This window comes from Andrena cerasifolii, chromosome 10, assembly GCF_050908995.1.
Source record: "Andrena cerasifolii isolate SP2316 chromosome 10, iyAndCera1_principal, whole genome shotgun sequence".
NCBI lineage: Eukaryota > Metazoa > Arthropoda > Insecta > Hymenoptera > Andrenidae > Andrena > Andrena cerasifolii.
Genome location: NC_135127.1, coordinates 609,724 through 634,476, shown reverse-complemented (window position 1 = coordinate 634,476; position 24,753 = coordinate 609,724). Strand labels below are relative to the sequence as shown.

At 42.2% G+C, this 24,753-nt stretch overlaps 4 protein-coding genes across 4 annotated transcripts in view; 1 reads left to right on the top strand and 3 right to left on the bottom strand.

Moving 5' to 3' along the window:
• The window catches only part of LOC143374151 (uncharacterized), a 232,093-nt gene that overhangs the window by 35,509 nt on the left and 171,831 nt on the right, over window positions 1–24,753 (bottom strand). The gene's annotated exons all lie outside the window — the stretch shown is intronic.
• Window positions 1–24,753, top strand: part of LOC143373935 (tRNA pseudouridine(38/39) synthase) — a 147,174-nt gene that overhangs the window by 44,521 nt on the left and 77,900 nt on the right. The window lies entirely within an intron of this gene.
• Window positions 839–2,734, bottom strand: LOC143374149 (putative RNA-binding protein EEED8.10). Its single transcript, XM_076822076.1, has one exon. It carries the CDS (start codon window positions 2,732–2,734, stop codon window positions 1,031–1,033), a length of 1,704 nt encoding a protein of 567 aa, XP_076678191.1. The 3' UTR covers window positions 839–1,030.
• Window positions 15,875–20,570, bottom strand: LOC143374148 (uncharacterized). Its single transcript, XM_076822075.1, has one exon. It carries the CDS (start codon window positions 20,555–20,557, stop codon window positions 15,875–15,877), a length of 4,683 nt encoding a protein of 1,560 aa, XP_076678190.1. The 5' UTR covers window positions 20,558–20,570.

Sequence of the window (24,753 nt, the reverse complement as noted above, 5' to 3'; positions counted from 1 at the left end):
TCGGCAGCGGCCAGGGTGAGTCCGCGTCGAAAAAGCTTACGCTGCATCTTATCGCTTGACCATGCATGGGCCCCTCTACTTAGCGAGGTGGGGTGTATGTGTGTTTGCTCACATCCATCCGTCATACTCTCTTGATTCAAATATATGATCGAGAAAATTATATTAACTGTATTTGCGGAACATATGTACGCACTATAAACCATGACATCAACACAGTGCAATTTCACACAGCTGAAGGCCTTTTCCTCATCATACATAAATTTATATACACAATTTCTGACTAGGGGAATCCCACAGTCGGTTGACTATCAGAAATTGTGATAGGGGTCTAAAAGAACAATCCACGAATTATCTAAATTAACAATCCACGAAACGTGCGACAAAACCGTGGGAAGGCGTCGTTCCCTGCATCGGTGACCGGATGTAAAGTATACAATTCCGTCAACCTTTCAAGAAGGAACCCAGTGTGCGCATTCCTGATGTAGCCGTTACTGGTTATGTTACAATGTTTAGCGCGACGGTCAGAGGTGCGCTCAACGAGGGCTCTCCCACAATGCTGCAAGGCATTGTTGAACCACACTCCTGCCGCTTACACAGAGCGAATTCGGTACAGCAAGAGAGCCACTGGGTCTTTCGGAGCGCGACTTTCTAGTGAGAACGCCGCTGCGTCAGCACCGCCTTATCCTTATCACGGGACGGCAATATGTCGAGGCGACGATGCTTCGAAGAAGGGGTTCTGATTTTACTAATTTATTATTAACTAACTAGGCGGGAGTATGATCAACGAGGGATTTCCCATAACGCTAGGCGTTGTTAATGCATACCCCGTCTTAAAAAGAAAAATTTTTCGTTCCGAACGTAACATCCCTCCCTCCTTGGAATCATCGTCGTCCCCGACGATGTATACTGAAGGTATAGGTACAGTAGCGCTTATGGACGTATATGTATATGGACGTATGTGCTCAGGTTGCATTGGACTAGGGAAATCCCATAATGTTTGCACATTGTCGCAATGCAATCCTGTTACAATTTAGATGGGTCTAAATAGGGGTTCGTACATCAGGTCGTAGGTAACATGTAGAAAATGATTGCGTTTGTACTTTGTGGATCGCGTAATCTGGGTACCTCCGATGTATAAATGTATTGGCTCGGTCCTGTGACCCCTTGCCACTACCTCGTAAGCGCAAGTTAATACCGGTTTGCCGATGTTTTGGCACCTCTCTACGTCGACTATGGCTATTTCAGGGCACTGCCGCAGCATACCGCATATGTCCTCGTCGGAGATTCCTTGATTCTCCCTACAGTGTACCTCCACCAAGCCTTTGAGGAACTGCAGGAACCACCCTCCGACGCTGGGATGCATGTTGTTGGCACTCAGGATCCGGAGTTTCTGCATTTGTCGCAGCGGTTCCAGGGTGAATTCTCCTTTGATGTTTGTGCAACCACTGATGTTTAAGGACGTTACATCCTGCATATGCAGCGCAATTTCCGAAACGAGGCCGGCGGCTACCCATCCGCAAAACGTGAGGCTTAGGCTGGTCACATTTTTGTACCTGCAGGGGAAAGAAACTGCCATCTCCACTGGCCCCAGCTCCAGTTCAACAAACTCTCCCCTCTCGGCTGCTTCATTGTCCTCCTCCATTTCTATTTCAGGAACAGACTCTTTAAAGGAGCAAAAATGAAACTTGATTATTGTTAAAGTGGCGTGGAGGTTAATATTGTCAATTAACACTTGTAGAATGGTGTGATCTATTAGGCCATCGCATTTGCTTATGTCTAGATGATCCAGGCTCGTTAATTCCTGAAGCATTTTCGATAAGTTTTCAGGTTTTAATATTATACAGTCGTGGAGAGTAAGCTGTTGGAGATCTTTGGTTATGGCTAACAAGGATCTACCGGTAATATCTGTCCCCAGTGCGCAGAACGATCTCAAGTGTCTGGCAGATCCCAGCACATTGAACAGCCCTGGGTCCACTGGTCCGTCGCATCTCCCTAGTTTAAGGCAGGTCAGTCGTGGTGCTGGAGGTTCCATTTCCCTCAATGCCGACGGTCTTATAGTTACCGCGGTTAGGTCCAAAGACTCCAAACCAGGACAGTTTTTAATCGCAATAGCCATTACCTGTGGTTTTAAATTTTTAGCCAAGCTTTCTTCATTTATACCTATACTCTTCAGACAAGCGCCCACCCTCATCATCAACCAGTGGAAGGAATTGGTTGTTATCAATTTCCCTTCCCACGCGTTCGGCCAACACCAGTTGTTGAGGTCAATATGACGCATATGGTGATAGGAGGCAAGGCTACCTTGGCGCCATCGTCTGGAAACCATTTCCAAGCGACCCCGATCTGCGAATGGCAAATAGCTGGCAATTTTTGCAATACATTCCGTTGGTAGGGGAATTTTGTCGCTTAAGTCAATTCCCGGAAATGGAGTCACATCGGGTCGTGGGGGAATTAGCTTTGAGCTGTGCCATGAATCCGCCATCAGCACCGTCAATTTCCATTTGTGGCATATTATTCCGACGTCCGCCGCAGCCAAGGCCTTCCTTGTTCCGTCTAGAGTTGCGAACGTTAGGAATGCGCAGTTTCCCGTTGTTTTCCTCATTACCACCGCATGCTCGACACCATAAGGGCGAAATACCTCTAGCAGCTTCTCCTTTTTTGTATATGGAGACAAACGGCTGATAAACAATCGCCGTTCCGTGGAGTTTTGTTGCCACTGACTGGACGATGCCATTTCGCTATACACTACAGACAGTTAAACACAAGCAAGATCAAATTATGAAATAATAAAATCATTATCAAAGGAGCAGAAGAACAATAGAAGAGTTATAACTAACAACAATTTCTGACTAGGGGATTCCCATAGTCCTTAGACTGTCAGGGTTTGTTGTTATACATATTGCTAGCAATTTATCATTGCCCTCTGAATAGGCAATGGTGGTTTGTTTTGCGAAGTATTTGATTCTTGTAATGGTATTGGTGCTGGTTGGCTGGTTGAAGCTTCCTCTGGTTCGTGGTTCGAGTCACGCTTCCTTAGGAACCGTATCCTGCATAAGGTCTTCAGGGGGTTCCAAAAATGGTAAATCATCGATCCTATTATGATTACGGCCTGTACCGCTATTGATCCGTACGTCAATGACAAATGTGATTTCCTTGCTCGATGATGTTCTCCAATTTCCTCTATTTGGGCTTCAATTTCATACAACGAATCAGATGTGCGTTCTAATTTATTAATGTCATTTGAAAATAGATTCTCTGTGGTGTGTTTCTCTTTGGAGTACTGATAGATTTCAGGTGATATCAGGCTAACGTTCAGTAATAGATTAGGAATGTAGTAATAGGAATCCTTGCTTAAGTACGTTTTTGATCCTAGCAAGGTATGATGTCGTGTTTTTGCAAAACATTCCGGATGTATTTCCAAGATTCCTGTTCCAACTATGGTGGTGTGAGTATTCTTCTGTCGACCGCATAGGATTTGCATCGGTTCCGGTTGTTCAAATGAATATAACCATCCGCCAAGCGTAGTTAATTTTCGCCAGGAAGGTATATGATAGGGCATGATTCTAATATTACACAAGCGTAAGAATTTCGGATCTGGTTGAAGTAATAGAGAAGTTTCGCATGTTCTGTGAGCTATGTCTTGCAATGGGACGTCCTGTGGGCAAATGTAGTAATGCCATGCCCAGGTGCAGGAATCTATGAATGCATTATCTGATCCGAAGAATTTGGAGTGGTCAGTGCTTATACCTAAATATGGAAATTCCGGTAAGATGAAAGCCGAAATTGCGGTTCTATTACTACTTCCTGCATCGCCAGAACTATTAACGTACTGAGGAATTGGTAATACGTGTAGTTTGTACAGGTCGTATTCAATCCGATTTACTAATGGTATCTGTACTGTTACGACTATTTTTCCTGTTATATACTTTAGGTTGACACGAGATATCTTGACGAGATCCTCGATTCGTTGATGGTCCCTCGGTATTGGAAGTTCATAATCGACCATTGAGTTATGTATTTCATTTATTATTGTTTTGAAACTAGATCCGCTCAGTAATGATGGGTGTAATTTTCCGTTGCGTGCAGTGCTCAAAGGCGTGATAAAACGTTGCGTGGTAGTAATGTAATGATTTAGAGAGGTTTCAACAGATGCTGAATATTGACTCATTGCTACGCTGTAGTTCAAGGCCAACTGTTTATCCACTTGCAGTACTAAATCCAAAATCTTTTGTCTATTAGTTTTTACTTCTGCTGCAACTCGGTTGAAGGTTTTATGAACATTATGGAGGTCACTTATGATTATATGTGTTTGATTTTTGACAAGTTGGGTGATTTTTCTCTGATCAGCATATATCTTATCTATTTCCTTGTTAATGTATTCAGAATCGTCAATGTCTAAAGTTCCAAATAGGGCGTGGCTAATTGAACCTATGAATCCGAAAGGTGCATTCCTGCGTGTAATAGCTTTAGGCAAATTATGTGATTCATATTCTGGCCTCTTAATTTCCATGCTCAATTCCATTAGTTCCTTTTGTAGTTCCGATGCTTCTCGCACTCTATTTGTTAAGTACTTTGTTCGTAAATAAGAATCACATGGTATCGTGGTTGGAAATTCAGTGCAGTGGCGACGAGTTTGTTCAATGTTCCCGACTTCATATGGGAATTCTGCTACTACTTTATCTATATCTATAACTATTATGAATCGCCAATCAGCCCTTTGAAATCTAATCGCGTTGATTTTTTCGAAGTATAAACCCGGGTTCAAATCCGTACGTGTCAGTCTGTATAGTTCCTGGGTCCGCGCGGTATGTTGCAGAGCAAGTAAGATTATCAGTCGGGTCAGTGTCATCCTTCTTCCTGAATCAGTCCAATCGATCAATTTAGTTGTAATTTATCGACATGTATGGTGAGCATTTTACCACTTTCATCCCTTAACAACACATTATTGCCTTCCAATATCCCAATAATCTTATATGGTCCGTGATAACGCTTGGCGAATTTTCCCCTTTTTGGTTCTACTAAAACACGTACCATATCCCCTATTTTGCCTTTGAAGGGTCGGGCGTTCCTATCATAGTACACTTTTGATCTTTCCTTTGCCTGAACTAAATTTTGTCCTGCTATTACTTGCATTTCTGAAAGTCGCGTTATTAAATCATGTAAATAGGAATTGTATGTGACTAAATTCTCGTCGTTCGGGAAGGAACTTGGGCAACGCGCAAGTTTGCCAAAAACTAATTCATACGGAGTAAAATTGGTAGCTTCGTGAACAGATGTGTTATAAGAAAACATAGCGAAGGGTACTAATCTATCCCAATCATCAAAATCATTCATATAATGGCTAATATATTCGGTTAACACTATGTGACTTCTTTCTAATGCGCCATTAGTTTGGGGTCTGTAACCAGATGTAGTGACATGTTGAATTTTGAAGATTTTTGCTAAGTTCCGAATTATCTTATTAATGAAACTAGTCCCTTTGTCCGTTAGTATTGCGCGTGGCGTTCCATACTGCAATATAAGGTTAGTAACCAGTGCGTGAGCTATAGTTTCTGCTTTTATGTCCGGAACAGGGACAGCTATGCAATATTTTGTCAAATTATCTTGCATAGTTAGTATATGTTTGTTCCCGCTGGGAGTAGTGGGTAAAGGACCTACAGTGTCTAATGATACTTTAGAAAATGGCTCCAAAGGAGTGTCAGTGATTAACATTGGTTCACGAGTTTTAGTTCTTACTAATTTTTGATTCTGACAACTATTGCAAGTACGGATATAATTTTGAATATCGTTGCGCATACCTGGCCAATAAAATCGTTCTCGAATTCTGCAATATGTCTTTGTTAAACCCTTATGTCCTCCTACCAAACTTTCATGTAACTCTGAAATGATTTTCAGACGAAGTTCTTCCGGAGGCACCTGAGTGTTTCCGTAACAAAGGGCTATTTCGATATTGCTATCCTCAAATGTATTCCTTAATATTTCTATTAACGTACCTTGAGGTAATTCGTCCGTAAAGTCACCATTTTGTGAGATTCTTAGACCCCGTATATCTAGATCTAAAAGAATCTTCCTTAAGTTCTGTAGACCAAGTTCCAAATCCCGAATAGAAATTTTATCAAAATGTTTCTTTTTTATTACTACGCTGAATATCCTATATTTACCGCGTTTGGTTATAAGTATCTGTCCTATTCTGGGCTTTGCCTCTTTCAGATCATTACTATTAATAATCCCCAAGTCGGAGAGCAATATACTTACTGGTGTAATAAGTTCACAATCGGATGAAATGAAATGAACATAATTTGATCGGTAATACGTTAAATTTTGTCTCGTAGAAATTACGATGTCTTTACTTTTGTATCGCGTGCTCCGAGATTCGATATCCGGAGGTATGTAATCAGCGCTCGGAATATATATGGAGGATGAAATTGGGGTTTTTGGGAATAGTTGTCGAGGAGTTGATTTTTGAGTGAAAGGTTCTCTACCTCCCTCCTTAGGAATTCGATCGGCAGTTGGGTCTGGAAAGGGTGTCGAAAGTGCTATAGGATTCGAATCTATCGTTGGAGTAGGTAATGTTGAATGATACCTAGGCTTATTTATGATCGTATTATCTGATATTGTTGATTCTAATTCTGTTTCTTCCGGGATATTTTCCAATTGAGGAGCCTTGCTGGCTAATTCTTCAACCCTTGTATTTGGAATTGGATTTTCTTTCGCGGAATCCCTAGCTTGTTGTAACAATTTTTCTATTCGCCTATTCAATTCTTCGTCCCCAGTATCGTCATCATATGGATCTAATTCTTGTAATATTTCTTGTTTATCTTCGTCCAAAGTGTCTCCCTCAGAAAGAGCATCCAATAGAACAAGTTCCTCCTCAACTTCCTGTAATAAAGCGCTTTTATCCTGTAATGATTTTTCAAATTTACTGAAAGACTTTTGTAGCTCTTCTAAATCTATAAAAGTGGACTCTTGTTTATCCTGATTTTCACTATCACTATCGCCAGCTTCGGGTAAATTAATGGCAATAGCTCTATCTAATTCGGACTCGCTCCCTTTTTTCTGTAATTCCGCACCGGCCACTGTACCACCCTGCGCCTCTGGAATTTTAGGATTCTCCACCATCCGTTCAGGATGAAACCCCAGATTCGGCAGCGTACTCCTACGTTGGCGGAATACAGGCGGATCTGACTGTTCGTGATCGGAATCGTTATCCTCCGCAAGAGAAAGCTCTTTAAATGTACCTAATTCTTGTGTTTTAGACAACGGTAATGACTTAGACGATCCCGGCACTTCAGTAGCTTGAATCTTTGAGCGTGTTTTAGTTGCTATTGCACTGGTATCCAACGGTACAGGTTGTTTTGATTTACCTTTTGAACCTACTGACCTTCCTATTTTTGAAGGTTTATTTATTGGTAATAATTTTGGGCAATCAGGAACGGGTTCCGAATTTGCGTCATCAGAGGAATCCGATAAACTGAAGTCATCCGACGAACGTAGTTCATTTACTATGACTGGATTCCTTGACAAGGCATCAGCATTTGTGTTTAATTTTCCTGCTTTATGAATAAATTCGTACTCATAATCTCGCAATTTTAATCGCCAGCGGATCAGTCTTTGCCCTGGATCTTTTATTGAATTAATCCATCGTAGCGGTTCATGATCACTGACTAGGGTGAATTTTCGGCCGTATAAATATGGTCTGAAGTGTAAAATTGCATAAAGGACTGCCAAACATTCTTTTTCTGCAGTGAAATAATTTTGCTCTGGTTTAGTTAAAATCCTCGAAAGATATGCAACTGGGAGATCTTGACCATTTACTTCCTGACTGAGTACAGCGCCTATGGCATAGTCTGACACATCTGTAGTTAAAGTGAACGGACTATTGAAATTTGGATACTGAAGTATGGGACTTTTACAAAGTGCTTTTCGCAATTCTAGAAATCCTTTCTTTTGCTCTTTTCCCCAAATGAAAGTAGAATTTTTCTTCAGCAAGTCTGACAACGGTTTAGCCTTTTCTGCGAAGTTTTTGATAAAACGTCTATAATATCCTGCTAGACCTAAAAATTGCCTAATGTTTTTCTGATTTTTCGGACGAGGGAAATTCTTTACTGCACTTAACTTTTTGGGATCCGGTTTTACCCCTGCCCGACTAATAACATGTCCTAGGTAAGCAACTTCTATTTTGAGGAACTCGCACTTATCTGGTTGTAAAGTTAATTTAGCATCAGCCAGACGCGTGAATAAACGACGAATTTTCTTTTCATGTTCTTCTAAATTTTTGGCGTACACCACAATATCATCCAAGTAAACGAAAACTTCTACGCCCTGTAACCCGCGTAGGATTTGATCCATTAATCTTTGAAAAGTCGCTGGAGCATTTTTAAGACCTTCCGGCATTCGGATATATTCGTAATGACCATTTGGAGTCGTGAAGGCTGTTTTTTGTCTATCCTTGGGATCCATCTCAATTTGTTGAAATCCGCTTGCTAAATCAAATGTTGAGAAATAACGAGCTTCACCTAAGTGATCCAGTATATCAGTAATGTTCGGTAACGGATATGCATCGCCAATGGTTTTCTCGTTAAGATTCCGAAAGTCTATCACCATTCTCCATCTCAGATTGCCTTTAGAATCGGGTTTTTTAGGGATAATCCAAATGGGCGAATTGTATGGTGAATTTGACGGTGCTATTATTCCATTATTTAATTTATTACGGATCTGGTTTTCTATTTCATCCTTATGAACCGGAGGGAAACGATACTGTCGCGTATTTACAGGAACATCGTCTACTGTGGGGATTCTATGTTTAATGTAAGATGTACATGGTAATTTATCACAAGGCAAGTGGAATCGTTCCGGAAATTCCTTGATGAGTTGAATTACATGAGCCCGTTCTTCTTCGTTCAAATGATCGAGACGTAATCTTTTAATTATTTCTGGAACTCTGTCTTCCACGATTGGCAAGGTTGCATCTTCTGTATCGGAACCGGAATAATTTTGTTCTTCGGAGAAGTTATGATACACGAATGGTACTAATTCTTGTGGCGGAATTTCGATTTCGACATCCTTATCCGTCGTATTAATGGCAAGGACGTGACATGCACCTATATCATTTACAGACACGATAGCTTCGCCAATGTACAAGCCATCTATAGTATCGATTTGTGGTAAATATCCTTCCTTTAGATCATGATTCGTAACATTAATGGCAACTGTTTGTTTAGTACGGGCTTTTAAATATAAAAGTCGGGGTCCTACCCTACGAGGTACTGGATCATGGCCAATAAAAGGTATAGGTTTGATAGGATCGCTTCGTGTTACCAATGTGTTATGGGAAAAGGAAATTTCAGCCTGCTCTTGTGTTAGATACTCTTTCCCTAATTTACCATCGCAGCGCAATACAAATGAAGAACTTACGACATGAAATTTTACGGGTTTGCCTAATAAAGTAACTATTGTAGTACCTAAAGTCTCTGTAGTATCCGGAGTTATTCCCGAGATAGCAACTGATTCATGAAGTGCGACTGAAACATTGTCGTCCAAGGCAGTTAATTTAATTATATTTATATCCGCGCCTGTATTTACAAGGAAATATCCACAACCCATATTCAACTCCTTACCCATCATTTTCACTAGTGGTGATTCAGGTTTTTCTACTGCTGCAATTCTTGGTTGGCTAGGAATTTTACAGTTGCGTGACGCTCTTTTTTCAGATGACTCGACGTCGCGTCCGTCCGCCGGGTCATTTGCGCGTTTAAATGATCCGTTCTATCTTCGGATTCGGATTTAGTATTTCTATTATATAGAGAAACGGGTCCTGGTGCCGAAGGCCCAGGGGATGGAGATCTTGGTCTAGACCCTTGCGAATATCCACCTCTTACTGAACGTGGTAGTTCATTACTATTTGCATTATAGTGGGGGTAAGGGTAATAGTTTGGATATGGCATTGGCGGATAGAAATAAGGCGAATAGTACGGTTGTGGAGGAAATCCGGGTGGATTATAAAAATGATTTCGCGATGGAGGTTTCAAAATTCCTATTGGCGATTCGTTTATGTTAGGGTTTGGACTTGGTGAACGTGTACGACTCTCCTCTTCATTTCTAATTGCATAATTTTGATAGCGAGTGGAATTTGAGGGTTGCCGATTAGAGTAATCCTGATAATACGAATTTGTTCGAGAATAGCCATTATTTTGATGAAATGATACTTTCTGTGTTTCATTTGAAGGTAATATTCCGGATTTCATTCGCGTTTCTATACGTACTGCAAATTTTCTTGCATCATCCAAAGTTTTAGGATCACGTGCATCTACTGAGCGCGCTATTTCGTTTGGAAGTCCGCGAATGTAAGCTTCCAGTCCACATTCTTTTAGTGGTAATAACATTTGTTCTGCATTACCTTCATAAGCATCTTCTAACGCGACTCGAGCTCCACTGATTAATATGTTTAATCTATCATAAAAGTCACTAACCGATTCGTCCTTTTTCATGCGAATATTTTCTATTTCGTGTTGATAATAAGGATAATTTTTGCCCGGTGCGAATCTACCCTTCAGGTGCTTAATTAATTCGTTAACTGTATTAAATGTTTTTCCATAAGTACTATCGCGGGCTGAACCCTTCAATTTTCCTAATACCGATTTTAGAAATGAGCCCTCTAATGCAGGAGGCACTAAGGTTGCGCTATTTTGTACATCTTGCACAAAATCCTTCAGAGGAACGCCCTTCCCGTCAAAGTAAGGAATATTTAAAGTACTATTCTGGATAGTCAGACACTCTGCCATGGAGGTCATCATTGCACTTGCGTCTTGCGACATCTTTAATTATTTGTAATAGGAACAAAACACCGCGCTACCACGACCACACTAACAATTGTGTAATTTTGTAAAATGGAAAATGTTCGTAAATTCTATCTGATTTCAATGAATAGGAGCACCCAGGAAGTTTTGCGAAGAGAAATTCCTGGTATCCACCGCTGCCACCAGATCTGTTACGTGCCGCGGCCTTTAGTGTTCGAGCGGCACGATTTTTCGACGCAATATCGATTAGGGGTATCCCACAGTCGTTAGACTATCAAGTATTGCTGGATTGAGTTTATGATTTAGAAAAAGCAAGGAAGCTCGCCGCAGTCGTAACAGTCGATTCTTTTAGTTAATAATTATTTAGGTACCTTCTCAGAAGGATAAGGGGTAGATTTTGGGATCGTCGTTGCTCCAGTCCCATACGGGTCTTTTCAATGGAATCAGATAGGTAATTCACTAGTAGAGTTTGAGTATAAATAAAATTTTAATGTTGAATAACGGATGAAATCAAAAGAACATAACATAAATTATGGAAATGATCGATCAATAATTGTATAAAGTTCAGGTACTAATATAATTGATTATAATTTCTGACTAGGGAAATCCCACAGTCGTTTGACTGTCAGAAATTATTAGTTAGATGCATTAAATTTTAACAGTGCCAAATAAGTGGTAAAGAAAAAGATAAGAAAGGGAACTCGCCAGACAGTCGCAATAATATAAATGTAAATCTGCTTTTAAATTCGCTTTTTGAGTTTTGGAAAACTTTCTGGATCGCTGATAAACCTGAATCAGAAAGAAGGATTAGACGCGAAAACACACACACACACACTTGATTTGAATTATAAATTGAAACGGAAATAATGTAAATTAAATTATTAACTGAGTAAGTTAAGCGAATAATTAGTTTTGAAAAGTTTTGGATTTGAATTGTTTCGCACAGTTGAGTCTTTCACGCGGTTACACAGTAGACCGGAGAACTCTATCTCTATAAGACTTCGCGGACCCAATGACACGCACCTCACGATTTATCGTCACAGAGTGTTGCAGCTTCACGCTCTCGGCAGCGGCCAGGGTGAGTCCGCGTCGAAAAAGCTTACGCTGCATCTTATCGCTTGACCATGCATGGGCCCCTCTACTTAGCGAGGCGGGGTGTATGTGTGTTTGCTCACATCCATCCGTCATACTCTCTTGATTCAAATATATGATCGAGAAAATTATATTAACTGTATTTGCGGAACATATGTACGCACTATAAACCATGACATCAACACAGTGCAATTTCACACAGCTGAAGGCCTTTTCCTCATCATACATAAATTTATATACACAATTTCTGACTAGGGGAATCCCACAGTCGGTTGACTATCAGAAATTGTGATAGGGGTCTAAAAGAACAATCCACGAATTATCTAAATTAACAATCCACGAAACGTGCGACAAAACCGTGGGAAGGCGTCGTTCCCTGCATCGGTGACCGGATGTAAAGTATACAATTCCGTCAACCTTCCAAGAAGGAACCCAGTGTGCGCATTCCTGATGTAGCCGTTACTGGTTATGTTACAATGTTTAGCGCGACGGTCAGAGGTGCGCTCAACGAGGGCTCTCCCACAATGCTGCAAGGCATTGTTGAACCACACTCCTGCCGCTTACACAGAGCGAATTCGGTACAGCAAGAGAGCCACTGGGTCTTTCGGAGCGCGACTTTCTAGTGAGAACGCCGCTGCGTCAGCACCGCCTTATCCTTATCACGGGACGGCAATATGTCGAGGCGACGATGCTTCGAAGAAGGGGTTCTGATTTTACTAATTTATTATTAACTAACTAGGCGGGAGTATGATCAACGAGGGATTTCCCATAACGCTAGACGTTGTTAATGCATACCCCGTCTTAAAAAGAAAAATTTTTCGTTCCGAACGTAACAGCTGCTACAGCTGTTTGGGCAGCTATGAAAGCTAAGACGAAAATCAGAATGGGGATGAAAATAAAAACCCGCAAAAGAACTGTAAGGAGACCATCGCAAAAGCGGATTCTTCCGGTGGCAAAACGAGGTGGAATATTACCACTTCTCCCGTTGCTAGGTGTTCTCGGATCATTAGCCGGTGGAGCAGCGGGGATCGCCAAGACGGTAAACGATAATAAGGCGGCGCAACATCAGCTGCAGGAAATGCAGCGTCATAATCGCACCATGGAAGGTCGCGGACTTTATCTCGCACCATACAAGCGCGGACAGGGAATATCGAAAAAAAAAACGCCGAAAAGACAATAAAAATGCCCGAGGGCGTAACTACAGATGCGCAATTGGGGGAGTTGGCAAAACGTATGCGTATTCCATTTTTTAGAGGTGTTTTTATGCGCAATGCACTACCTGTTGGAGGAGTACGTCGAAACGAGAGCGGTATCGTGAATTTGGACAATGTCGAGGGACCGGGGACTCAATGGGTGGCGTATGCGAAGAGGGGGCGTCGAGCTGTATACTTCGACAGCTTTGGCAATCTTCGACCGCCTAAGGAATTGGTACAATATCTGGATAAAGATGTCGTGAAAATCGAATACAATCACGCGCCTTATCAGGAGTACAATCAGAGCAATTGTGGTCAACTATGTCTACGCTTTCTACAAACGATTGCCCGCAAATTTAAGGATTGACTTCTCACCACTTTGATTCAGTACGAGTCCAGTCGTACAGCTTGGAATATGTCGTTAACATTCACTCTAACCGGCAAGAGTAGCACCCTCGCGGTGAGCTACTCTCCACCCATAGATTTCAGCGACGATGATTACGAGCTTGGCCTAACAACCCTTGAAACTTACCATACAATACCCAACATCGACTCGAGCAACGATAAAATCTACTTCACCACAAACTATGAGACCAACAGCAGCGTCGACAGCAGCCATGAATACATTACGATTCCTCACGGTTCGTACGAATTAGACGCCGTTGCCAAGTATTTGAAACAACGATTCCTCGAGCGGTATCCTCAAAAACGCGATGGCACCGATGCCAACGATGGCAGCGACAACGATGAGTATCCTATAGTGTTGCGCCCCAACAACAACACCATGAAAAGTGAGCTGTACTGCTCGTTCATTGTAGACTTTACGAAGCCCAATAACATTGGATCGTTACTGGGATTCTCGATGAATCGCGTATTAGAACCGGGACAGTGGCACGAATCGGACGATCCGATTAATATCATGAATGTGAACATTATTCGCGTAGAATGTAGCGTGACCGCTGGCGCGTACAGCAATGGGAAGCGCGTACATACGATACATGAATTTTCTCCCAGAGTACCGCCGGGATATAAGATATCGGAAACGACCGCGCAGATCATTTACCTTCCAATCACCGCACAGGTCATTTCGGATCTAACGATACGCGTTGTGGATCAAGACGGACGGTTGCTTGATTTTCGAGGTGAAGAGATTACCATTAGACTGCACGCACGACGACGTCGATGATAATACATGTGGTGCGGTCGAATGAGATGCTTGTGTTGAACGACTCCAGAAACACGTTTCTTCCAAACGAAATTGTTTGCAACAACAACAACAACAAGAACAACAATAACAACTGCAACAGCTCTGATTACGCTAAAAAGAAGAGGCTCAGTGCTGCGAACATTGCATTTTTGAAATCGCTGGGATTCATTGTACGCAATTAAGTTGAAAAATGACCGACATTCTAAGCATTGGCGCGAAGCCGACGTTTGATGATTGCATCGTCAAGCTTGAGACTCACACACACAACCCTTACGTCAACACGACGTTTGGATACAGCGATGAGATAAGAATACCTATACAGCAACAGGATTTATACACATTACCGTGTGAAAGTTTCCTCTACCTGGAGGGGAAATTGACGATAAATAAGCCGAATGATGTATCAACGGTGATGTTGGGAAATAATTGCATGGCATTCATATTTGATGAGATTCGATACGAACTGAATGGTGTGGAGATTGATCGCAACAGAAACGTTGGAATAACTAGCACGCTTAAAAACTATGTATCGATGACATCTGATGAAGACAAAAATATGGAGAATGCGGGATGGGGCTTGAAACGGCACGATGAGCTAATAGTGAAAAATCATTTCAATTTTTGCATCCCGCTCAAATATTTGTTGGGATTTTGCGAGGACTACAAACGCATGGTTGTTAATGCACGTCACGAATTGATTTTAATACGATCGCGCAACGATAACAATTCTCTAATAGGATCGCCGACGTTGGAACCAGAAATTGAATTACTTAAAGTGCAATGGCGGATGCCTCACGTGACGCTGTACGACGTTAATAAGCTGTCGCTGCTACATGCTTTGGAAAGTGGACAAAACCTGAGCATTAGTTTTCGCTCGTGGGATCTGTACGAGTATCCTCTCTTACAGAGCACGACCAAGCATTCGTGGGCCGTGAAGGTAGCTGCACAGTTGGAGAAGCCGCGATACATTATCTTTGCTCTACAGACTGCTCGAAAGAATGTGATGACTGAAGATGTTACTCGATTTGACCATTGCAAATTGACCAATGTAAAACTTTTTCTCAACTCGGAATTTTACCCGTACGATGACATGAACTTGGACTTTGACAAGAATAGACACGCCATCTTATTTAACATGTATACGCATTTTCGTAAATCGTATTACGGACATAGTTGCAACGAGGCATTATTCACCGTGGCCCAATTTTTGCAATTTGGCCCCCTCGTGGTGATTGATTGCTCGCGACAAAATGAGTCGATCAAGAATAGCACCGTGGACGTGCGCATAGAATTTGACTAGCTTTTACCCGCGGCTTCGCTCGCGTGGTTTTCATTTATGACAGAATTTGCAGTGTTTCTTTGAGCAGCGTTATTTGAGAAAACAGATCTGTACTATTGCTGTTATTGCAGGGAATGTAACGGAAAGCAACGGATCGCTTATTGATTAGATTATTCATTTGGAAGCAGCGACCGCATTGAGAGCGTTGGGTGCATCGGGTAATGGTTCGTGGTGACCGTGTGTAAAAGTTAAAAGATATGACTACGTAGGTGGTAAAAAACGTGTTATTAACCTTTCCGTATCATGGTCATAACACCTCTCTGTAAACGATGTTAAACGATTTCCCGTGTTCGGCAAAAACATGTAGATTTCGGGCGCTGGAAACACGTGAGCAAGCAACATACAGCTGACCGTGCGAAAAGCAAGCTGTGCCTAAATGTAAGCCGGCAACAACCATCGTCTGGCCCTGTGACTTATTAATCGTCATTGAGAACGCTACTTTCAGGGGAAACTGCAATCTCTTGAACTGGAAAGGTAGATCATTCGGGATTATGGGTATTCGGGGAATAAGTACATTTTCCCCTTTGGCCGCCCCAGTGAGAATGGTGGCTCCAATGACGTTTTTACCGAGTGTCGTAATGTATAACCTTGTTCCATTGCACAGTTTCGGTGCGTCGAGGTTACGCATTAGCAGCACGGGAACTCCGACTTTCAGTTGAAGTTTATGTGACGGTACACCCGAGAGTTCTAATGAGTTCAGAAATTCAACTGGATACGAAGTACTGTCGTCGGAATCCATTAAGGTGTCGATTGAGGTATAGGTCACCACTTCACCGGGGATTTGCTCCAATATTTTTTTGTTAATTTGGCCCACTGTATCATTTCTAGGTGCCAATATAGCCCTTTCGCACAACCAATTCTCCACATTCATGTTATGTTGTAAATCTGGATAAACATTGGCGATGAGATCATTTTCCGAATTTACAACATTACAGAAATCATTTGTGAAAATGATTTTTCCCTCTGCATCCGTCGGAAGTCTTCCTTCGCCAATTTGCAGCAGTTTACTTGCATAGGCCCCTGATTCCCTATCATCATATAATTGCACGCGCATGTTAGTGGTCAAGTTGAGCTTCTTCGCCTTAGCCCATAGCGGCGACGCCTTCAAACATGCGTTTATTTCGTCTGCCGGAGTCCCTCTCTGTATCACAGGCAATGTCTGCCGAAAGTCCCCAGCCAGCAACACTACCATGCCTCCCATCAACGCTCTACTACCCCGTAAATCTTGGAGACTGCGATTTAAAGCTTCGACTGCACGCTTGTGAGACATAGTGCATTCGTCCCACACTATAAGCTTGCATTGTCGCAACATGACACCGCGGCTACTGTTTTTGGTGACATTGCATGTGGGAGTTTCTTCTCTAGCTAGGTTGAGCGGTAACTTCAATACCGAGTGCGCAGTGCGTCCACCACTAAGCAGCGTTGCGGCAATGCCGGAGGAAGCCACCGCTATGGCAATGTTTTTGTCCATGCGAATATGGGCCAGTAGCAAATTTAGGAGAAATGTTTTACCAGTCCCCCCTGGCGCGTCAAGGAAAAAAATTGCACCTTCTCCATTGTGAATCTGCTGCAAAACTACGTTAAGTACGTGTCTCTGCTCGGGAAGAAGCCGCGGTATCGTTTCGGTGACGTGGGTCTGGAGTGCAATGTAATCATAATTGAGTTCCCTGGCAACGTCGTTTGATATTTCCCCGGTGCGCTGTGGTCTGGGCATACCGAATTCAGCCAGATCTTTGCCGGCAATGGAAATAACTTTGTCCTCAATGAGCATCAGGGCTTCGTTGTAGATCATGTTATTGAAAGTTGTTACATCGTGATTGGATTGTTGGCGTCTTCTGTGTAATATATCTTCTGCAAAAGCATTTTTGTATTTTTCCCATAACTGTACAGGATTTGACAATCCACATGTGCTGATTAAAATTGAAAAGAGCTCTCGAACTTTTGCTGGCGAGCGACATAAAACAGCTTCTTCTATTGTTGAATCCCAATGGTTGTCATCCTCTAACAGGCCCAAGACTTGACACGCTTCTCTATATGTTGCCATATCTTGTCCGTTCACAATCTTGATTTCCCGAAAAGTTACTGGTCCCCTCACGTGACTCAACAACAATCGCAAACAGTAACACTCAAAATTGCTTACATGGACAGTATATATGCGCCCAAGTGCATCTGCTGCCTTTACCCCTGGCCAATTTTCGACCGGCGCACCTTGTACACGACGTTTCCACTCTTTCTTTGACGCATTCCAGGTATAGTACCGAGGCACCTCTGCATAAAGCAGCGTCTTTGCAAAGTTGTCAGTCTGACAAAGCTCAAAAAATGCAGTCAACGTTGTTCTTGGAGGCGTCGCCATTCTTTCTTGGAAGTTTTGCTCTGTGAAATATACGCGCTGCCCATTCTCTAAGTGCACCGCGAGGTGAGTAACGGTTGGATACCTCTCGTGCAACGGTAGCCCCAAAAGACGCCACGCTGCCTCATTGCTGCTCACATAACGCCCTGCTCTAAATGCCTGAACTTCATTTCTCGGATCAATATTTACGTTTTCCTGTTGTACAGTAAAAATTGCCTGGTCGCTGCCTTTGTTAATGTACTTACAAATGTACTTTATCGCCCGCACTGAGTTGCAAAACTCCACATTTATATGTGCGTCAAATATTTTTGACAATAGGGGAGAATAGGGAACTATCCAGCTGTTATTAATAACTGTTTCCTCCGTATTGCCACGAATTTTCATAGTTGTAGTTTGCCCTCCATCCTCGGGTGCTCTTCGCCTGTACAGTGGATAGCCATTGTCATTGGTTTGCGTCTCTTTAAGTAGCATTCGCGGGTACTGTTTAGTGCATTTGCCGTCTTTCATGCAGGGCGACGATGGATTATATGAACCACAAGGGCCGTGTATCATATTTTTAACAATTGTGGTGTATAACTGTTTGTCCATGTTTGGATCAGGTAGCTCCGCACTTATAATATCATCAATTTGATTGGGGCGCAACTTTTCCTTTAACCACAGTAGTAGGTGCATATGAGGCAGCCCACGCTTCTGCCACTCAATCGAATACATGAAACATTGCGTATCACCAAAAATCTTGCCTTTAGTGAGGAGAGCCACTAATTTTTGCCCTTTTGTTTTGAAAACTCGTGCTATGAGATCATGTCTGTCAGTTGCTCTTTGGCCAGGCATTAGCTCATTGGTAATTTCTTTCCATGCAGGGTTGCATGTGCAAGTAATGAATAAGTCCGGACGTCCGTAATTTCGAACGTAAGCAAATGCATCCTGTGTGTACTCATGCAAGTATCGTGGGCTGTTTATAAATGACGATGGAAGAATAATCGCCTGACCCAAATTAGTTGGATTTACATTCGTATCTGTTCGAATCGCGTCCTGCAAATGTATGTAGTTTTCAGCTCTCAATTTTCGCTGGTTCAGTGATATATATCTCAGACGCTCACTCTCCACCTTCACGTACATGTCCACAAGAAACTGATGTAAGAGCTGCCTGCACTTTAGGAGCAAATTAAAATCGTTCCTTCGTTGCATTAAGAGAAAAGCGTAAAAGTCCATGCAGGACACTTTTTTGTTCCTCATCGGTTGTCTCGTTGATGGGTTAATTTGTGATATTTCAAAATTGTAGCTTTCTTGTCCCTTCCAAAATATTAATGGGTATTCTAAGGCGTCATAAAATTTGTGTGTATCGAGAACTCTCGCGAGGTTGTCATCGCGCGCGTGCACCACAATATCTCTTGGTAAGAATTCATTTCCCGCAATAACAGCTGCCACTTCATTTACGGTGGGAGCGTTGTAGCGCTTTTCATGTTGTCCTTGAGGCGTACGATCGGCGTGAATAACTACTTTATAATTTTCGTTTGGCATGCTTTCTAGAGCTGTTTTAAAAGTGTGAATCAATCGATTATGGTCATGCAAAACTCTCTGTATCTTTGCAACAGTTTCTCGCTGGACTCCTTGCAAGATTTGACATCGCCTATCAGTTTGTGCTTCTTCGTCACCCATAAAGTAGACTTGCAAAAATTGAGGCAGCTGATTTGCTGACGGAAAGAGTGACCCAATTCTGTGATATACTTTACCCTGTATTGTAAAAGTTGGTGAAAAGCCTGGCATTGCAATAATTCTGTCTGCCCCAAAAGATGTCATGTGAAAACAGGAATTATATTTTCTGATTTGATTTAGAAAACGCCGTGATTCCTCTGTTTCGTACGAAAACAGTGTTTTTAACGGTTCTACCGGCTCCTCTATACATGGAATGGACACTTTGCCTCCAGAGCAACACATCCCCGCCCTTTCTTCCTTCCATGTCAATGCCCTGCAGAATTTACATTCCTTATCCATTCTCCCCATTTGTATAATTCTGTGATTGCCATAATCAATAGTTGCATCGTACTCGAAAGCAACTTTTTCAAACACCCCCCATGTGTTTCGAGTAAATGCTTGTCGTCGCACAGCCATACGCTCGCTATTAGCAATTCGTCTGGCTTCTGTTTCTTCCATATTCTCTGCAACCCTTAAATTAGCTTGACGATCAGCCTGCTCTTGACGGCGTGTCAGTGACTGTTCAGCAGTTTCAGTAGCACGCTGAGATGCCAAGTATACAGCGTGCTGCTGAAGACGCGAACGCGTCTCTTCCGGCGTTTCTGCAGCTCTAAGCGCCGCTTGTCGGGCGTTCTGCTCTTGACAGCGTGCCTGCGACTGTTCAGCAGTTTCAGCAGCACGTTGAGATGCCAAGTATTCAGCGTGCTGCTGAAGACGCAATCTCATCTGCTCTGGCGTTTCTGCAGCCCTAAGTGCTGCCTGACGCTCGGCCTGCTCAAGCCTTCTCAGCTCGGCTTGACGAGAAGTTTCTGCTCTTCTGGCTACTGTCATAGCTCGAGCTTTCTTTGAGCTGTGGGAAAGGTTTCCTTTACGCTTACGTGGCATATTTAAAAAAAAAACCGAATCAACATAAAACAAAGCAAATCCATATATGTGAATTCGTATAATCACCAACAAATTCAATCCGAAATACAACCAGAACCAAATAGCAATTAAAGAGCATTCAGAAGTTCGTTAATATGAATAGCCAGTTGTGAACAGAGATTTAAAACATCGAAAAGTAATATTTTTTGTAAGAACTACTTAATTGATTGGGATAATTGATTGGAATTGATCGGGATAAAAGTCGCTTTTATATGTGTTATCTGTGGTCATATACTGTTTTTATATAAAATTTAGGCGTTTAGTAATGTGTACAGTATTCTTCGCTTCTGTCTTGCCGAGAGCGCGGCAAGATGAAGCGGTAAGTAGCTGGTCGGGGTTTCGTGTAAACGCGCGCACACAAAGGACGGAGTATCAGGCGTCCGAGAAACGGAGCGAGACAAAGTATTAACGCGTCGTCTGTCTCATACCGGTTCCCCGCTCGCTTTCCCTCCCTCTGACACCCTTTCGTTCCATCTCGCTCTCGTCTTCGCGGGACGGAAGTGAGACAGAAGTAGTGGGGATAGCGCCGAGGCCTTAGTGCGTAGGTCTGGCCTGGCTCTTGGCGAGTACATGTATACTGTATATTCCTTCTCCTACAGGAACTATTCAATCAATCGGGATAAAAAGTATCCTATGTGTTATTCCCGGTCCTAGACTACATGTATACAAAATTTCAGAAAGATCCGTTGCGTAGTTGCGACGTGATTGAGTAACAAACATCCAAACATCCAAACACACATTCGCATTTATTATATTAGTAGGATTGTAAAGAAAACGTACCTGCAAATACTACGGCCTACTGTCTGATTCTGCACGATCGGGTAGTTGAATACAATCCGCTGACAAATGTGGTGCGCAAAATCAATTAAATTACTGCGCTACTTGCCCGCCCTCTCCTATATCAAATTCATACATAATTTCATCGTGAAAATCGAGATGCTTTACGAGAAAGACAGCATTCTCCAGTCTGTCTTAGAAGCGAACGGACCTCTAAATTGTATCGATAATGGTCGTACCAACATTCGTTGACCTGCAAGGGTTCATCGTCGATGGAAGATTTGTCGCGAAGGAAGTGGCTATCCTACGAAAGGGAACAATTCTCTCGCACTATATTTTTGGGAGTTCGATGCCACAATATCTTCTTACAAAATCCGACAAATCGAGCATCCGGTGGTTGGTGGCAAAACATCATGGACTACGTTGGGAAGATGGAGACGTTCCGTACTGTATGGCTAAACAGCTAATTATGAAAGCTGTAGCCGATGCAATCGACGAGGAAGATGACACACCCCAAGTCGTATATGTTAAAGGGCTGCAGAAACGCGATTGGCTCGTGGATTTCCTCGATGAAAATACGAGAGCGGACGTGATCATCGAGACGCTAGACATTGACTACGAGGATATCAAATCCCTAAATAAGCTAAACGTAGTTAATACTCTGCGATGTGGCAGACACGCAAAACACTGTGCCATGCAAAATGTATTTAAAATATTCAACTGGTGGTCTAAACGCCAGAGGGAAATACACAAATAAAATATAATCAATTTTTAATGTATAATTGTTTTTTCTTCACCCTCCTCAACCTCCAACCTTCTGCATGTACGCTAGATTAAGACGATAGTTGTAACTATTATGTAGAAGTAGTACGATTCATGATCAACGCGGTATGATAGACGTTCGATAGATGTTCAAGTGGTCTGATAGACGTTCGATAGATGTTCAGAGTGGTATGATAGATGTTCAAAGTGGTACGATAGACGTTCGATAGATGTTCAAAGTGGTACGATAGATGTTCAAAGTGGTACGATAGACGTTGAAAGTGACCCAATACACGTTTAATACACGTTCAGAGTGGTACGATAGACGTTGTATGTGGTCCAATACACGTTCAATACCCGTTCGATAGATGTTCAAAGTGGTACGTTACGTGTTCAAAGTGGTTCGATACACGTTTGATACACGTTCAGAGGGGTACGATAGACGTTGAAAGTGGTCCAATACACGTTTGATACACGTTGAAAGTGGTACGATAGATGTTCAATACGTGATCAGAGTGGTATGGTCTAGTCGAATGATGTGTCCAAAGAAGAAGGGAGAAGAATTCGAAGAACATGATAAGTGCACTCCGAGGACGGTCAGTGAAGAAGAAGAAGATAAGTACATGGAGGAGGATGGTCAGCGAAAATGCAGGTGGCCTGTGATGAAGATGGCGAAGAACAAAGGCATCCTACTTTGCAAAGCTATGCATTTCTCGATTTCATCATAGGAGGGAGTTTTGACGTGCGAGAGCCAGGAGATGTATCGAGACCAGTTGCATTCAAATCGTGACAGCAGCTGTCACAGTGAGCTTGTGCTTTGTGAGCATCATTTTTTTCTAAAAAATGGGATTCTTACGAATTGCCCCTGAGTGCAGAGAGAATCCAGAGGTATGTACTTAACAATATTTTTTAACATTTATCGCGTTTAATCATTGATACTGAGTGAGATTAAAATCAGACGGTTGTGACAATATTATATCGCGGGTTTCTATGTTCCAGAACTCACCACCACCGTCACCCCCGTCGCCGCGCGTGTGGTCGCCGTATTGGGGTTCGCCGCAGCCATCGCCGTCGCCACCTGCGTCACCTCCACCGCCGCTGCAAGTATGTAATACTTTGCATTTTTTTTTTTTTTTTTGAAATTTAATATGTTTTGCATCAATATTATATCAATGTTTTGTGTGTTCTAGAATTTATATTTTATGATGGAAGCGCGGGTGGTGGGGGATGAGGCATCGGCGCCGGTTGAAGAAGGGAATGTGGCGGGCCCCATGATGGCGGTTCGGCTGCGGCAGCCTTGGCTGCCGTATCGGCGGGTGGGGGTACGACGGCGGTCCCCATCGCCACCGTCGCCGTTACGGCAGCCGCTGCTGCAGCCGCGGTCGCTGTCACCCCTGCGATCGCCGTCGTCGTCTCCGCCGCAGCCGCCATCGCCATAATTATATATATTTTTTTTATATTTACATTTTTTATATTTATATTTTTTTAATATTTATATTCTTTTTTTTATTTTATATTCTATTTTTTATTTATATTTATTATTTAATTGTATTTATATTCTTCTTTTTTCTTTTTTCCTTTTTCCTTTTTCCTTTTTCCTTTTTCCTTTTTCCTTTTTCCTTTTTCCTTTTTCCTTTTTCCTTTTTCCTTTTTCCTTTTTCCTTTTTCCTTTTTCCTTTTTCCTTTTTCCTTTTTCCTTTTTCCTTTTTCCTTTTTCCTTTTTCCTTTTTCCTTTTTCCTTTTTCCTTTTTCCTTTTTCCTTTTTCCTTTTTCCTTTTTCCTTTTTCCTTTTTCTCTTTTCTCTTTTCTCTTTTCTCTTTTCTCTTTTCTCTTTTCTCTTTTATATTATATTATATTCTTTTTTATATTTATATTCTATTTTTTATATTCTTTATATTTTATAATTATATTTTATATTCTTCTTTTTCTTTTTATATTTGTAACAATATATATAATAAATGTATATGATTTGTACCATTTCATTCACCCGTCATCCTCCTCGTCACCTAACTTTTAAGATTTGCTGACGCTGCATAATTCTTTCTATGATTCTCACGTACGACGTATCCAAAAGTAGCATATTACATTCGCGCCGCCAAGTGACTTCACCCTGCACGGCTGCTCCAGAGGAGACGTTAAATCGGAACGCTTTGAAATACTGTTAGCTTTAGAATGCATGCGATTCTATTCCCTATGTAGTGGTGTCTCTTTCCCTCCTAGAATTTTAACTTTAAAGTAATGCTCCGTCTCTTTCCCTCGAAGACGCGGTGTCGAGAAACGCCGATCTTTCCCGACATCGTCCGAAACAATTTCTGATACAATAAAAATAAATTATTATTATACGCCGACGTTTGGCAACGGCCCATGGTGTGTGTGTGTGTGTGTACTCCTGCAGTGAGTTTTGGCCGCTGCCGTTTTCGGAGCGGTTCCCATTCTAGAGACAGTACAGGAAAGAAAGTACAGAAAAGAAAAAGACACCTTGTACATGTCGACTGTCGCTACCGCTATCATTTACTCGTCGCCGGGCTATTCCAACCTAACCTGAAACTTATTTCATTAATATCTCATCACGCCTGCAATATTTCCTAAATTTAAAGGCATTTTTCTTATGTAAACCG

Bases quoted from the DNA above. Each gene is read 5' to 3' on its own strand.
- LOC143374149 (XM_076822076.1), bottom strand. From the start codon at position 2,734: ATGGCATCGTCCAGTCAGTGGCAACAAAACTCCACGGAACGGCGATTG.
- LOC143374148 (XM_076822075.1), bottom strand. From the start codon at position 20,557: ATGCCACGTAAGCGTAAAGGAAACCTTTCCCACAGCTCAAAGAAAGCT.